The 14,981-nt window shown below is 50.1% G+C and overlaps 1 protein-coding gene across 1 annotated transcript in view; it reads right to left on the reverse strand.

Moving 5' to 3' along the window:
• Positions 1-11,110, reverse strand: part of LOC115067618 — a 37,360-nt gene extending 26,250 nt beyond the window's left edge. The window contains exon 1 of the mRNA XM_029555850.1: positions 10,684-11,110. Coding sequence (XP_029411710.1) covers positions 10,684-11,110 — 427 coding nt within the window. The remainder of the gene's footprint in view (positions 1-10,683) is intronic.
• Between the last annotated feature and the right edge of the window lie 3,871 nt (positions 11,111-14,981).

Genomic DNA, 14,981 nt, shown 5'->3' on the forward strand with positions numbered 1-14,981 from the left:
TTTTGAGTTCCATGTCCTGCATTATCTCTAGGGGGTTCTCATGGTGCTCCTCTAGAGAACTATTGATATTTGGTGGGGATATGTTATTTTAGGTTTTCATGTTATTATTTTTTCTCTTTGATTTTGACATGTGAATTTCTTTTGTAGTTTCTGATTCTTGTGTGAGATTCAAGCCTTCAAGTTTAGGTCTCCTTCTTTTTTGAACTTTATGTGTCTTTGTGGTTTACTTTTTGGGCATGAAAAGCTGGTTCCTCTAAAATTCTGGTTCTCTCTTTTGATTTTATATTGGAATGACCAGGTTGCTTTTGTCTTCAGGAGTTCCCACAGAGGCCCAAGTCAGATGAGGATCAGATGCTCTCAGGCTTTCTTCTAAGGTCTGGATCCCTCCAGGAAAGATTTTGGCCTCAGGAATTTGGGGGTTGGACTGGCCTAGGAGCAGGGCCCAGGAAAGGTGCTGGTCTAGGGCAGCTGGTGGCCATGTCAGGCAGAGATGCAAAGGGAGATGGGGCGGGAAGATGCCCCAAGGACTTCTGGGGACTGCACTGAGGAACTGGGTTGGTCTGGATGCAAAGAATTAGGAAGAGTAAAGGTCAGGCCCGGTAACCAGGAAAGAGGCTGGCAGGTTGCGAGGCAGCCCAGGGAAGCAGAGGGAGGTGAGAGCGGGGCCAGGCCCAGAGGGCTACTGGGGACCCGAGAAGGAACTTGGTTGGTCTAGATGCAAAGGATCAGGAAGCAGTGGTGGTTCCCCCGGTGTTTGGGGTGCCAAGAGAAGGAATGGGCCAGGACCCAGGCTAGAAGGAGAGACCGGCAGGGGAGATGGGAGGGTGAATGAGCCTGCGGGAGTCAAGGCGTGGAGGGTGTAATCGAGTTACCCAGGAGAGAGTCCTGTGTGTCGTGCAGGCCCAGGGAAGCAGAGCTCCAGAGATTTTTTTATAATGAACTAAAGGAATGTAGCAATTAGCACTATACAATACCTAGGTATTTGGCTTATACTATGAATCAGAAAGAGTTTAGAATTTCAGAAAAGATTGGTCCAACATGACCTCAGGTTCTCTGTGGATAGGTTTTGGGAGGACGAACCCCAGCAGGAAGGACCACATTTCCTACAGGAGAGATTGCGTCTCCTTCAGGAGGGACTGCATCCCCAACAAGGACTGAATGCTGTGCAGGGGGACTACGTCCCTATCTGGAGCCACTGGATCTCCAGTGGGGCAGGGACTGAATCCGTAGCTGGGACACTGAGGGAGGGGCCAGGCTTCTCTGAAGGCAAAACTCACAGTTCTGCTCCCTCCTTGGCTTATGAAATCCTGCTGTCCTTGCTCTTCCATCCAGAGCCCAATCTCCATTTCCCCTTTTCCCATCCTCACATAAATCCCTTCTCTCCATGATCGTTCAAGACTGCACCCACACACACACACACAAGGGGCTTCACAGAGGCCTTTTCTTTAGCTGGGCTTTTTACCAACTCTGCTCCTCCCAACTCCTATGTGGTACTTCTCTGGCTGAAGAGTGAAGGGCCGTCCCTCAGTCCTGCACTTGTAACAAGCCCATGGCAGTGCTGCTCCTTCTGCTGTCCTTGTCGGGAGCGCAGAGCTCTGGGGCTAGGGTGGGACAGTCAGGCCTGTGCATTCTGTAAGGGAGTTCTGACAACCTGGCCATGGACTCTTCCCTGTAGGCCTTTCTGAGGCCGCTCCCGCCCTTTCTTCCTTGTCCTTCTTCTTGGTTCCCAGTATTTCCGTACAACCAGGTAAGTGCTGTGCTGATCGTTTTCCTTTTTGAATCCTTGGTTGTATGTCAAAGATGAAGGAAGACCTGAGCTGGAGACAGAAAATGCCATTCCTTGTCTGAGATCGGCTGGGTAGCGTGTAAAGCGTTTTGTGACTTTGTCAGCCCCTACGCAGTGTGGCTGAGTTTCAAGTAAGGTATTACAGCTCTAAAACAAGCAAACCGAGAGCAGCTTTTCTTTGGCCGTTCTCGTCTGGTGAGCTGAGAGGACTCTTCAGTTGACATTTAGCCGTCTTCTACCTGAATGAGGCAAACTCTAAGTTCTCCCTAACTTTTTGCTCACTTAAGGAGCACTGTGTGAATGAGGCACTCTAGCTGTTTCTTCGAAATAACAGCTCTGTCGAGGTGTAACCTATACATCATGAATTCATCCATTTTAAGTTACAGTTCTATGCTTAGTGAATCCACAGATGCACAACCTCTCTGATCTTTGTGCTGCTCTAGCAAAATACTTGAGACTCAGTAATTTAAAAAGAACATTCACTTCTCCCAGTTCTGGCGTCCAGGTCCAAGGCACTGCAAGTTTGGTGTTTGGGGCCAGCTCATTTTTCCTCACATGGTGGTATAGAAGAGCAGAAAGTTCCCCAGTCCCGTCAACTCATGACAGTAGAGGCCTTACAACCTTGTCACCTCCCGAAGGCCCCATGTTGATGCCACCACAGTGGGCACTGCTTGTCAGCATGACTGTCGGAGGGGTCATGCAAGGCACGGCAGTGCCATCGCACCATCCAGCTGCAGAACAGAAGTCTAGAAGATGCGCATCCACTTGGATTCAGTCCCTTTTCTTCACCCAGTTCAGGAAGCTCCTTCACTGGAATGTGCACTGATGTGTTTCTGGAGTATGGAGTAAAGCACTGGCATAGTTCTGAGAACCTCACCAGAAATTAAAAAGGTTCGCAAGAACAGCAGAGCCCACGCTCTCTGGCCTTTCTGCTGTAAGTTCTGATAGCCTTCTTGATAATTTAGCAAGCAGAATAGTCTTTATTTTTCTGTGTCTCCTGCTTCTCAGATTACACCACCTCCTGGTGAAAGGGGGGCAGGGGGTTGGGATAGCCAGGGTCACATCAAGTGAGGAACAGTACCTGCCCTAGAGCCAGCTGCGCATTGGCCAGCCCTTCCCTCTGCCTCTAGAGCCTTACCACCTTCCCACCCTGTCTGCCCGTGGGCATTCCTCTAGATGCGGTGTGCTTCTGCTCATGGGAAATCCCCTGCAAAGCACAGCTGCAGCTGCTCCAGTGTGAGGCTTTGCTCTGCTGTCTTCTCTGAATTCTGTTCCACTTACACGAAGACCTTAGAATGTGATCCTTGTAGGCCTTGCTGATTTGAGGACTTTCTTGTGCTTCTGTCTCCTTTTAGTCAAGTGAGAGGTAGAAACAGCGTGTGTGTTAGCATTCCTTTCATCTCTAAAGAGCGGCAAGTCCACCCCTTGGCCGTGGGTGCAGTCCCATGGGTGGCCTCTGGCCCTTCCTCCAGTGGGCACTGCAGCCTGCAGTGACCCTGCACCCTAACCGAGCTGTGGAAGCTTGTCCCCAAGGCTTCCTTTCTAGTTCCTGCTGCTCCTCTTCACATTGAGCTGGCAGGCCTGACACAACTGCAGGCTTTCTCCTTTGTTTCGAGGTGATCTCTATGGCAGATGGTTGGGCATCCACACGTAGCAGCCTCTGCCCTCTTCCACCCTTCCTGAGGAAGCTTGTCTGCTCTTGGGTTGGACATCTGTGTTGGTCAGGGTCCTCCCACGGGAGCTCAGGCTCTGTCTCTACCACAGGGTCACACCACAGGAGGCTTGGGAACTATTTCCTTTTGTCCTTCCTGGAAAATCAAGAGGACATGTCTGCTTGGGAACTGAGCACAGACCTGCTATTTTATATGGTGTGAGCTTCTCACCTTGACATTGGGGTGCAGTGTAGTGTGTGATGTGAGCTGTTGGCCTGAGTGGACATGAGTGTGGTTCACTGTGAGAATGTGTGGTTGCTGTCCTGAGATACTGGGCTGCCAGGGTCCATTGCTTGTAAAGACAGAGTGAGGATGCACCCCCAAATAAGCACCATGGGAAAGCAACAGGACAAAACAAAACTTACACCCATCCCCTTGTTTGTTAGGCCTTTTTACCAGTGAGTGCGGAAACAAAGGCCCACTGAGCCCTGTGGCCACCCCTGGCTGAGGCTCTGCCACTCTGTCAGTGCTGTGCTAGGTCCTGGAGCCCACTGCTTTCTCTGTCCTCTCTAAGTCTTAGATGATCCCCCTCCCAGCACATCATGGGGAATACTTCCCTTATCTCCCCCTATGCTCCACAAAAGTCCAGAAAGGTCTTTCAAAAATATGTGTGTTTAAAAGTCCCACTGCTGAGGTCTCCTCCCATGCTTGTGCTGTCTCCTGGAGAACGCCCAGGTCCTTGCCCTGTGTGCAGGTCTTGGTGCTGTCATTCCTGTCCTTTCCCTTCTGAGGTCTGTCAGGGCCTTGGCCTCCGCTTGGCCGCCCTTCCTTGAGCCCTTGCCTGTCCTTCCCACCTGACCAGGCCTCCAGGCCCATCCCTGAGCACTCTTACCTTGGCCTGTCTGCACTCCTAGAACTTATTACCTGACTTCCCCCACTATAGTTTAAGCTCCATGTAGCATCTCTTTCCCTGTGTAGTATGTATTATGGACTGTCAGTAACCTTTTCTTGGGGAAAAGGTACCCGCTAGGTTTTCAAGGTTTTAAGACTTCATATTATTTCTTCTTTCTCTCTGTGCAGTACCAGGAAAGGATGAGCAGGAGCAGCTGCAAGGCCTGGCACCCTGTTCTGCTCACTACGAGTCAGTGTCGGCAGGGAAGCGTGCACTCAGCCCTCCTCCAGCTCTGCAGCCTGACTGGGGTAGAAGAGACCTCACAATGCCAGAATTGGCACTTGTGTGGGGAATGTTCAGTGGTGCAGGGCTAACCACGGGGATTTTCTTCTAGAGGAGGCTGTGTTGTATCTGTCAGAAGAAGCCTATCCCAGGGCACCAAGAGGGGTCTGGGTTTAAGAAAGCTGAGTACCTCACAGCCCTGAAATAGCGGGTTTCCACGGCAGCTCATGGAAGCAGCCATCTGTGAGAGGAAAAGCTCTCATAATAGTTGTAGGTCATGTTCTGCCTGGAGGTTCTGCTTTCTGGTGCTAGCCAAATAGAAGAAAACCTCAAAAGCACATATTAGCACCCAAGCGAAGAAGGGCAGAAGCAGATTTGGGCCAGTAGATGATGGTTCAAAGAGTTGCGATGGAAACAGTTTCATAAGTCACGGGTGCCATTTTAGGGTTTAATGGTAGGAAGTGTTTGTTCATGTCAGATTAGGTATCTAGATCCCCATGCACAGCATCACGTGTCACAGCCCTTACTTAGACTGTTGGTGGCTTCTAGAGAAAAGCCAAGAAAACAGCCGTTCCATTTAGTGTACTGGCAAGTCTCCAAGGTGAGGTTGTGGTGAACGTGTTTACACCATTGATTAAGACATTGTTCAACCTTTTGTTAAAATCAATGTGACCGGGTGAGAAATAGGAAGAAGTCATTACAGTGATGGAAGCAGCATCTGCAGACAGTTACCCTGCCTCAGCTGTGAAGAGTTGAAAGTGTCCATTCAGAGTGGATTTATGTAGAATTCATTTTTAGTTCTCTTCCACCTAAGTGAAGTCAGCCTGTCTTTGAATGAGCTATATAACTTCATCTGTGTCCTGTATGATAGAGTATTGGATTATTTTAGCTTTGCTCTTTCATTAACATGTTTTCCAAAGCCAGGCGTGGTGGCGCACACCTTTAATCCCAGGACTCGGGAGGCAGAGGCAGGCAGATCTCTGTGAGTTCAAGGCCAGCCTGGTCTACATAGTGGGTTCCAGGACAGCTGGGGCGACAGGGAGACCCTGTCTCAAAAAGATCAAAAAAAAAAAAAAAGAAAAAAATTTTTCCAAATATGGAAGAATCTCCACATTTTTCTCTGTCATGAGACACAAAAACTATGTGTTTAAGCTCAGTGGACATGTTCTCATACATTCTTGATGGTAAATATTAAACCATGCCACATCCTTTCTGTATTCCCTGTTGGATCTTCATGCTGAACGTCCTTGGGATAGTTCCTGGGTGGGGACGGGGAGCGTATTTGACGCCCGGGATATCAGCTGTGTTGTTCCCTGAGTTCCCTAGAAATTCTCACCTTTCCTGTTTCCAAAACTCAGTCACACACATGGATGTAACAAGTGCTTCTTGCTGGCATGAGCTCATGATAATGGAACGTCCAGAAACTGGTCTGGAAAGCTCATCAGAGTTCGTTCCTGCTTGACAAGGAGCCACAAGATGTAGCACTCCACCGACATGAAGCTATAAACAGGGTAGTCTACACAGTGAGCTGTACTGTAGACCCTGCTTTTCTGTTTCTCAGGAACATTAAGAATATGAAATAGGTGAAATTGTGTGAGCTGCTTTCAGAGCGCCAACCCCAGAACTATCGTGTCAGGATTTCTGAAGTGCACCTAGCTCGTGTGTGCTGAGCACACCCATAGATGACATCACGTGTGGTGAAGAACTTCTACTTCAGATGCATTTCATTCATGACAGTTTAACACACGATCACTAGCCGTAGACTTGTTCTGTAGGGCGGCTGATAGACAGTCTGTAGTGGGTGATAATGGCATGATCAGTTGTGTTAACTGTACACTCGGATTACACAGAAGCTTAAACAGGATGTCAAGGAGTTTCGCAGTTCTTCTCTGGTGCTCTCGAACAGCTTTCAAGAGGAATTCCTGTGCCGCTTTTCCGACATAGCAGCCATTGTGCAGAGGACACAGCTCAGTCATGAGGCCCTCCAAGGTGAGAGCACGTGTTGACAGCAGTGGTAGAGTAGCTACTTTTCTGTTGCTATGATAAACACTATGACCACAGCAACTTATAGAAGGAAGAGTTTATTTGGCTTATGGGTCCATCGTGGCGGGGGAGGCATGGCAGGAGGGGCCAGAGCAGGGAGCTGAGCATTCACATCTGCAAGCAGACACAGGAAGCAGAGAGAGCAACTGGAAGTGAGCCAAGGCTGAACTCTGAAAGCTGCCTCCAGCAACGTGCTTCCTCCAGCAAGGCTGCACCTCCCAAAGATCCCACCACCCTTCCCAAACAGCACCACCAACTGACCAAGTGTTCAAATACTTGAGCCTATGGAGGACATTCTCATTCAAACCACCAGAAGTGGCCTGGGGTTTCAGGCCAAGTCTTTTTACTCCTGACGCCTAATCTGACGGCAAGAATAAATACTGTGCTACTCAGTGATCCAGTGCCCCCTTTCCACTGGCTAGCAGTTTCCTGACCACCTGCTCTGTAGCACACCTTGGCACAAGGCCTCCTCTTCCTCGTACCTGCAGAGCATGCTGTTGATGTTGGCGGTTGTGACTGAACTGGAGCCTAAGTCCATGAGCTTTCTGTGTCAGGGCCCTTCTCCCCAATAGCAGGCAAAGTGTTCTGTCCTGCCAGTTTGATTCTATCATTTCCAGCAAGTCCCCAGCAACTGGCCTGATCTGTAGCTACAATGGACTCATTAGGATAAACTCCTGGACTCACATCTGTGGTCAAAGGCTTTGGCACTCTGTCGTAGTCTTCCTCCAACAGCACTGTGTGTTGGACCCCACTCACCCCAACCCCAGTGCTATGCGTGCCACACCTGAGATAAGTCCTAATGCAGAATCGCAGCACGTTGGTCATCTTTGTGTCACTCTGAAAGGTCCGTCAAGGCTTGGCACCTTTTACTGCTTCCAGTCAGGCTAACGTTTGATTTTAGACATCTTTTATTTTGACATTTTATTTCACAGTGGTCTCCATGGCGCACTCAGTTCAGTAACTTCCTGAGGTGTTTGTAGGTGTGTGCGTGTGCTCGTGTATGTGTGTAGGAGCATGTATGTGTGATGTGCATACATGAAAATTTGTGTGTTGTATGTGGTGTGTGCATACATGCATTATGTGTGTGGTTTGTTGTGTATTCATATGTGTAGTTGTATGCATAATGCGTGGATAGGTGTATTATTTCTTTGCTTATGTGGTATATGTACATGTGTACACAAGTGTATGTGGTATGTGTGCATGTGCTATGTGTGATGAATATTTTGTAAGTGGTGTGTGTGATATGTAGTGTGCATGTGTGTGGTCTTTTGTTGCACGCTGTACAGGAGACAGACATTTCCCCCAGGAGGATCTGGGGGACATCGTTATGACAGACTCAAAGGGACGATGAAGTATAGAACAGCCATGGCTTTTCCTAGGAGATGCTGGTGTGTGTGATAATTGTGCAGCCGGGAGGCACCGAGCAGGGAGCTGAGCATTCACATCTGCAAGCAGACACAGGAAGCAGAGAGAGCAACTGGAAGTGAGCCAAGGCTGAACTCTGAAAGCCGCCTCCAGTAACGTGCTTCCTCCAGCAAGGCCGCACCTCCCAAAGATCCCACGACCCTTCCCAAACAGCACCACCAACTGACCAAGTGTTCAAATACTTGAGCCTATGGAGGACATTCTCATTCAAACCACCACAAGTGGCCTGGGGTTTCAGGCCAAGTCTTTTTACTCCTGACGCCTAATCTGATGGCAAGAATAAATACTGTGCTACTCAGTGATCAAGTGCCCCCTTTCCATTGGCTAGCAGTTTCCTAACCACCTGCTCTGTAGCACACCTTAGCACAAGGCCTCCTCTTCCTCGTACCTGCAGAGCATGTTGTTGATGTTGGCGGTTGTGACTGAACTAGAGCCTAAGTCCATGAGCTTTCTGTGTCAGGGCCCTTCTCCCCCATAGCAGGCAAAGTGTTCTGTCCTTCCAGTTCGATTCTATCATTTCCAGCAAGTCCCCAGCAACTGGCCTGATCTGTAGCTACAATGGACTCATTAGGATAAACTCCTGGACTCACATCTGTGGTCAAAGGCTTTGGCACTCTGTCGTAGTCTTCCTCCAACAGCACTGTGTGTTGGACCCCACTCACCCCAACCCCAGTGCTATGCGTGCCACACCTGAGATAAGTCCTAATGCAGAATCGCAGCACGTTGGTCATCTTTGTGTCACTCTGAAAGGTCCGTCAAGGCTTGGCACCTTTTACTGCTTCCAGTCAGGCTAACGTTTGATTTTAGACATCTTTTATTTTGACATTTTATTTCACAGTGGTCTCCATGGCGCACTCAGTTCAGTAACTTCCTGAGGTGTTTGTAGGTGTGTGCGTGTGCTCGTGTATGTGTGTAGGAGCATGTATGTGTGATGTGCATACATGAAAATTTGTGTGTTGTATGTGGTGTGTGCATACATGCATTATGTGTGTGGTTTGTTGTGTATTCATATGTGTAGTTGTATGCATAATGCGTGGATAGGTGTATTATTTCTTTGCTTATGTGGTATATGTACATGTGTACACAAGTGTATGTGGTATGTGTGCATGTGCTATGTGTGATGAATATTTTGTAAGTGGTGTGTGTGATATGTAGTGTGCATGTGTGTGGTCTTTTGTTGCACGCTGTACAGGAGACAGACATTTCCCCCAGGAGGATCTGGGGGACATCGTTATGACAGACTCAAAGGGACGATGAAGTACAAAACAGCCATGGCTTTTCCTAGGAAATGCTGGTGTGTGTGATAATTGTGCAGCCGGGAGGCACCACCTGCTGGGTGGTAAGGGAATGCAGCCAGGAGAGTGTCTCCAGGTTCTTCATGATGCCAGGTCTTCTCCAGGGGTCTCAGGGTCTTGGTCAACAAGGACAAGGTGCCCCCTTTTTTCATCTTTCTCAGAGACAGATGTCGGCCCCACACCCTTTGCTCTGGCCACTGCTCTGCAGCCCCGGCAGGACAAATGGCCAGGCCTGGCCATGTCACGGGCCAGGGAGGGTTAGAGGTCAGATGTCCAGCTGTGCTAGGGGATTGTGTGGACAGACTCCTCAGATTAGATCTCATATATGCTCTGAGCCGGGCACCAAGAGTCTCTGAGTCAGTGTGGATCTTCCTGTAAACGGCTTAGTTCTCAACCTGAGTGTCATGTCTGTGCTGACCTGGCCTGGGATTCTGGACCCCTGGCAGGCAGCATCCTGTAGCCTGTAACACCCAGAATGGCCCCAGGATGCTGAAGCATGCCTTCTGGCTGTTGGGAATCTCATATACAAGTCTCTCTCCCCAACCTACACATAGGGCACTATGCTGGTAGCCAGGCTGCTGTAACATGCCCAGTCGGGGTACTTGGGACTCCAGGCCTAGCTGTGACCACATGTTGATGCCATATCAATGAATGATATTCCTTCACTCTCACATTGTGGCAAGATGGCGTCATCCTGGTGGGAAGTGGGAAAGGGGGCCACAGGGTGACACTAACAAAGTCAGAAGTCAGATCCGACTTCTGCCATGAGGCCTCTTTCTACACAGGGGACCCATGGGGACCTCTTATACTGAGGAGCCAGCTCCAGGACTGGGTATATTTCAGCCCAGAGTGGTCATTGGGTGGCCCCATGGGTCATGAGTCACCATGGGGCCTCTGATAGTCCACTGTGGCCCGTAGCTTGCCCTGCCAACCTCCCTGTGATCTAAATCCACCTTACATAGGAGACAGCAGGGTCTCCTCCTGAAAGCTGGACTGTAACCTAGGGTGAACTGACCCTGCAGCATGCCAGTCAGAGACTACACGTCTGCATCAGTCTTTGCAGGAGCTGGATTCACGATACCAACTGGAGCAGCAGAGAAGGAGGGCCCTCCATAGCCTGGTGGTGAGTAGCTGCAGTATCAGCACCAGGCTTCAGCAGCTCAGAAAACCAGTCAGGACGCACCCAAGGATGACATTGAGGCCCCATCTGAGTGAGACTTGACTAAAGAGCTAGAATCCTATAGGAATGCTTGGGGGTGGGAGTCACAGCCCAGGTAGGGCAGAGGAGGTCAGGGCTCAGCCACAAACTGTCAGCTAGGATCACGTTTCCTTCTTCAGCGAGAAGCCACTGGCCACTCTTGCTGCTCAGCCAGGAGGCAGTCATGTAGACCATGGGGTCACCACAGTATTGGGGTTGAGATGCTTCAGTAGCTGTGGCCACTGTAGGTGATGTGACCACATCAAAACCTCTGAGACTGAGTGACAGGTGGGCTGATGTGAGACATGGGACAGAGATGAGTGGGGATGGTTTTTCAGGGTATAAGGATACCAGATGTTCCCCATATGCAGACTCATGAGGTATGGAGGAGCAGACTCCCCCCTGGCAGCCCTTGCGCTGTTTATCTCTACCACAGAGGAGGTTCCAGGGGTCTTTGGCCTTCCTCAGAGGCACAGGATGTAGGTCCCTGGAAGACCAAAACCGGCCTCCCCACACCAGCATGGTGACCAAGGCCATCGTTTGGTAGACCTGCTTCTGCGTGGTGTGGCTTCCATCACAGGTGCACTTTGCCTAGCGTCTCTGTGCCCCAGCTGCCAGTGCTCTGAAGCCTGCACGTCTGCTCTGTGGTGACATAGTCCCATGGGACTTGAGTCATACCCATGAACAACCAGGCTTTCAGCACATCTGCTTACCTGGCTCAGTGCTCAGAATACTGGTGTAAGAGCACAGTTACTGGGTGCTTGCTGTGTGACAGGCATTGGTTAAAGCATTTCAGGATGTGTTCTTTTTTAATTTTCATGGTAACCCTGCTGGCACCTTAGACAGTGCCCTCCCCAAGAAGGCAGCCGGAGTTCATGGGAATAAAGCAGCCTCCTCCTGAGAGTTCAACAAGGAGCTGGGATAGGCAGAGAGCTTAAATACAAGTATCTGAGACAGCGCTGCAGCCCGTTCGTATGGGCCAAGTCTCCAGACAAGCTGACTGCCAGCTCTGGCGAGGTGTACTACCCACTGGTCGCAGCATCCCACCGTGGAGGCTCAGGAGAGAAGCGAGATAAGGCCCTTACCTCCTGGAGCCTGGCCAGGCATGGGAGTACCTCACAGTGTTTGTGGACACGACTCTGGATCCTTCTTTTTCCAGCTGCCTTTGGTTTATGTAAAGCAAACTTGCCCCAGCTGAGAATGGTACGGATTTGAAAAGGCTCAACAGCCAAGAGTGTCACAAACTGTTTCAGCAGGCAGAGTGAAGGGCTGAGCCTGCCTTGGTTACAGAAAGTCAGACACAGAGGTGTGAGTGGGAAAGATACCGAGGACAATGAGCATCCCTGCAGCAGTGACACGCCCTGAATGCAGTCCGGTCCTGGTAGCTGCAGTCACATTGTGTGGCCATCAATCTGGTTGCTGGGCAACTTTCTTGATAACTTCCAGACAGATGCAGCAACTATCTCAGCCCTGGTTATAATGTCCTGATTTCTGGGCTCCTCTGCCCAAGTGTGACACCTTATCCTCCCCAGCCCCTTGCAGGGGTAGCAAAGAACTTGCCCACAGGGGTGGCAAAGGGCCTGTCCCCAGGGCTGGCACCCGTACTCTACAGGTAGATGAGAATATTGGGTCTCATCTCTCCTCTCTGCTTCCGTGATCTGATTGTCTGGAGAGGACCAGGGCTTTCTGAAAGTGGGGTCCAGAAGTTTTTGGGTACAGAATACTTGATTACCACCTACACTGTGCCTGGCTGATTGTCTCAAACCTAGGTCAGTTATGCAAGTCAGAGCTGGCAAGCAGGAGAGCACTCTGCAGGCTGTGCCAACCAGAGGTCTGCTGGGTTAGCGCCTCAATCTGCCTCAGTCTGAGTCAGTCACCCAGGCCACTAGAGAGAGGTGCCACCCAGGCCATGGGAATGGTTAGCATTATTGGACAGTGGCCTAGAAAGAGAAGTCGCCCAAGCCAGAGGTACAGATGGACTGAACAGAAAGTTCCTTATAGTTAGCAGCATCTGTACCTAGCTTCGCAGAAGCGGAATCCAGATCCGTGGCTGCACTGAACACTGTATTGATAGTATTTACAAAACAACATAAATCCTAGATTCATTAACTCTGCCCAGGCAGGAGAGTGTCCTTCCTGCTTTGGGAGTGCAACCGACTCTGAGTCTTTGTTTTGCTCCAGGCAGTAAGTCACCATGACTTCATCTGGATGACCCCTCTGGAGGTCAACAAGCCACAGTCAAATTCATGAAATTCCTCCTCAAATACCTGAGAGATTGAGCCCAGAATGCCAGGAAGATGGATTTTTGTTGCTACTTAGTGCCAAGTGAATAAATCTGTTAAGTTTACATTACAAATCTGGAGTGGCACAGAGTTGGCTGCCCTGTGGGGATGTTTTGAGAGGTCAGGGAGGTCTGCGACTGAGTAGGGCTTCTGTGTTGTGCGATGGTTGGAAGCTCTTTATTGTTGTAGGGGCTGAAAGGAAGCATCTGAGTCCACTGTCGAATCCGTCCCTTGTTGCCGTTTGATAAAGAGTTGGAAGAAGCGGTAAGTAACTTTCACACTCTTTTCCTATGTGGCTGCTGCCAGGGTGGTTGAAGGAGAAAGGTCTAGAATAGTGGTAGCGATTGCTCTCCCCCTGTGTTCCCAGCTCTGCATCCTGGAGTAGCTCCTGGTGTCTGGGAGAGGCCTTTGAGATGACACCCCTAGCTATGTAGGGTAGGCCCACTGATCAGGGCTTGATGGTGGGGTGAGTCTCTGTCCTGTTCAGAAAGCAGTGTCCTGCCCCCAACCCAGCCTTCCCCTTTAGGTTATACCAAAAGGGGCAGCCCTTTGTCCCTCCTTCCTCCAGAGACCCCTCATGGAGGCTCAGGGACGTCGTCAGTTTGGACAGCTGGTGTTTCTGACCTACAGCAGGATACATGTTCCTTTCCAGTCCTATCCTTGCCCTGTACTTCTGAGAAAATCCCTCCCTCCATGTCTGTCCCTATCCTCTGATCCTTCTCCCTGCCTGGACTTGTCTGGTCTCCTTGGGGTCTGCTGCAGGTGCTCCATGCTTTGGGGCCTGTCACCCTGTCCCAGTTTTACTCCTCGGAGAGGCCTGACTGAGCTCTCTTCATTTACATTAGCTACTCCTGGTATGATGTGCACACGTGTGTGTGTGAGTGTGCATGTGTACGTGTATGTGTGTGTGTACATGTGTGTGCATGTGCACGTGTGTACATGTGTATGTATGTGTGTGTGTGCACATGTGTGCACGCGCACGTGTGTGTGTGTGTGTGTGTGTGTGTGTGTTGCACACAGGCTTCTCAGATGTCCTCCTTGATCACCGTTGTTACCTTACTCCTTTGAGTCAGGGTCTTTCCCTGAACCAAGCCCCACTGATCCTCCTGTGGTTATAATGCAAGAGGAAACCTGGCTTAGTACATGGATGCTAAGATCCAAATGTGGTCTTCATGGTTGCACAGCAAGTGCTTCTAACCATTAAGCCGTCTTTCCATCCCAGTTTCTAACTTTTTAGTGATGGTAGAAATGTTTTCTTCTCAAAACCTTAAGGCTTTCTTCCAGCCATGGTTTATAAAGTGCTTGTCACACTGGAAGCCATGGTCATTTGTCAAAAGCTGCAGAGGGGACAGCAGTGTCCTGTACACATTAGCTGCTTTGGAGCAAGAGCCTGCATTGTGAGCACCATTCAGTGTTAATCTGTTCCCAGCTTCCCTCCAAGTACTCGGTCTAAATGAAAGCATTCTATGCTGCGGGTGGGAGGCTGGACATCCAAGCTCAGAAATTTCAGCATGGTACTATGTTTACGAGGCTGTTGATCTCCTCGAAGACTCCTTAGCATTTTCATTTATTTTTGTTTAGGGTTAAAGCTCATGCAGTTGAAGACAAATGGGTGTGTGTTCTGCTGGGCCAGAGGGTCACTTGTGGCTGATGTTAAAGAAATCTCACCACACTGAGGTGGAGGCCAGTGGAGGCCAGGGAGAGACAGCCAGGAAGCAATCAGCAGGCCGATCTTAGTGCTGCGGTCCCAGTTTGGAGCAGTGCTGTGGTCCTGGCTCTTTCTGGTATTTATTCCTACTGGTATTTCAGAGTTCTGGGTGTGAAGAGGACAAACAAGCCTCCACAGTGTATAAGGACTCAGGTCCTGAGGCAGTGGCCACAGTTCAGTGTGTGTGGACTCCATGGAGAGGGGAGCTCCTGCATGTGACATCCTGAGAGTTCACCGGCCTCTCCATGGTGGCAGTGGCACATAGGTACACAGATCTGCACCTGAGTCCGCAGGCTACTGTGGCATTTGCAGCCCTGTGAGAGGCACACTGTCACCCCAGTTCTGCCACTCCCCTCACAGCCCGTTGCCCTGCAGTCTGCCCTGTCTGTGAGCCTGAGATTCTTGGTCATGGCTACAA

Source organism: Nannospalax galili, unplaced genomic scaffold, assembly GCF_000622305.1.
Source record: "Nannospalax galili isolate Female #2095 unplaced genomic scaffold, S.galili_v1.0 scaffold2812, whole genome shotgun sequence".
In the NCBI taxonomy this organism is placed as follows: domain Eukaryota; kingdom Metazoa; phylum Chordata; class Mammalia; order Rodentia; family Spalacidae; genus Nannospalax; species Nannospalax galili.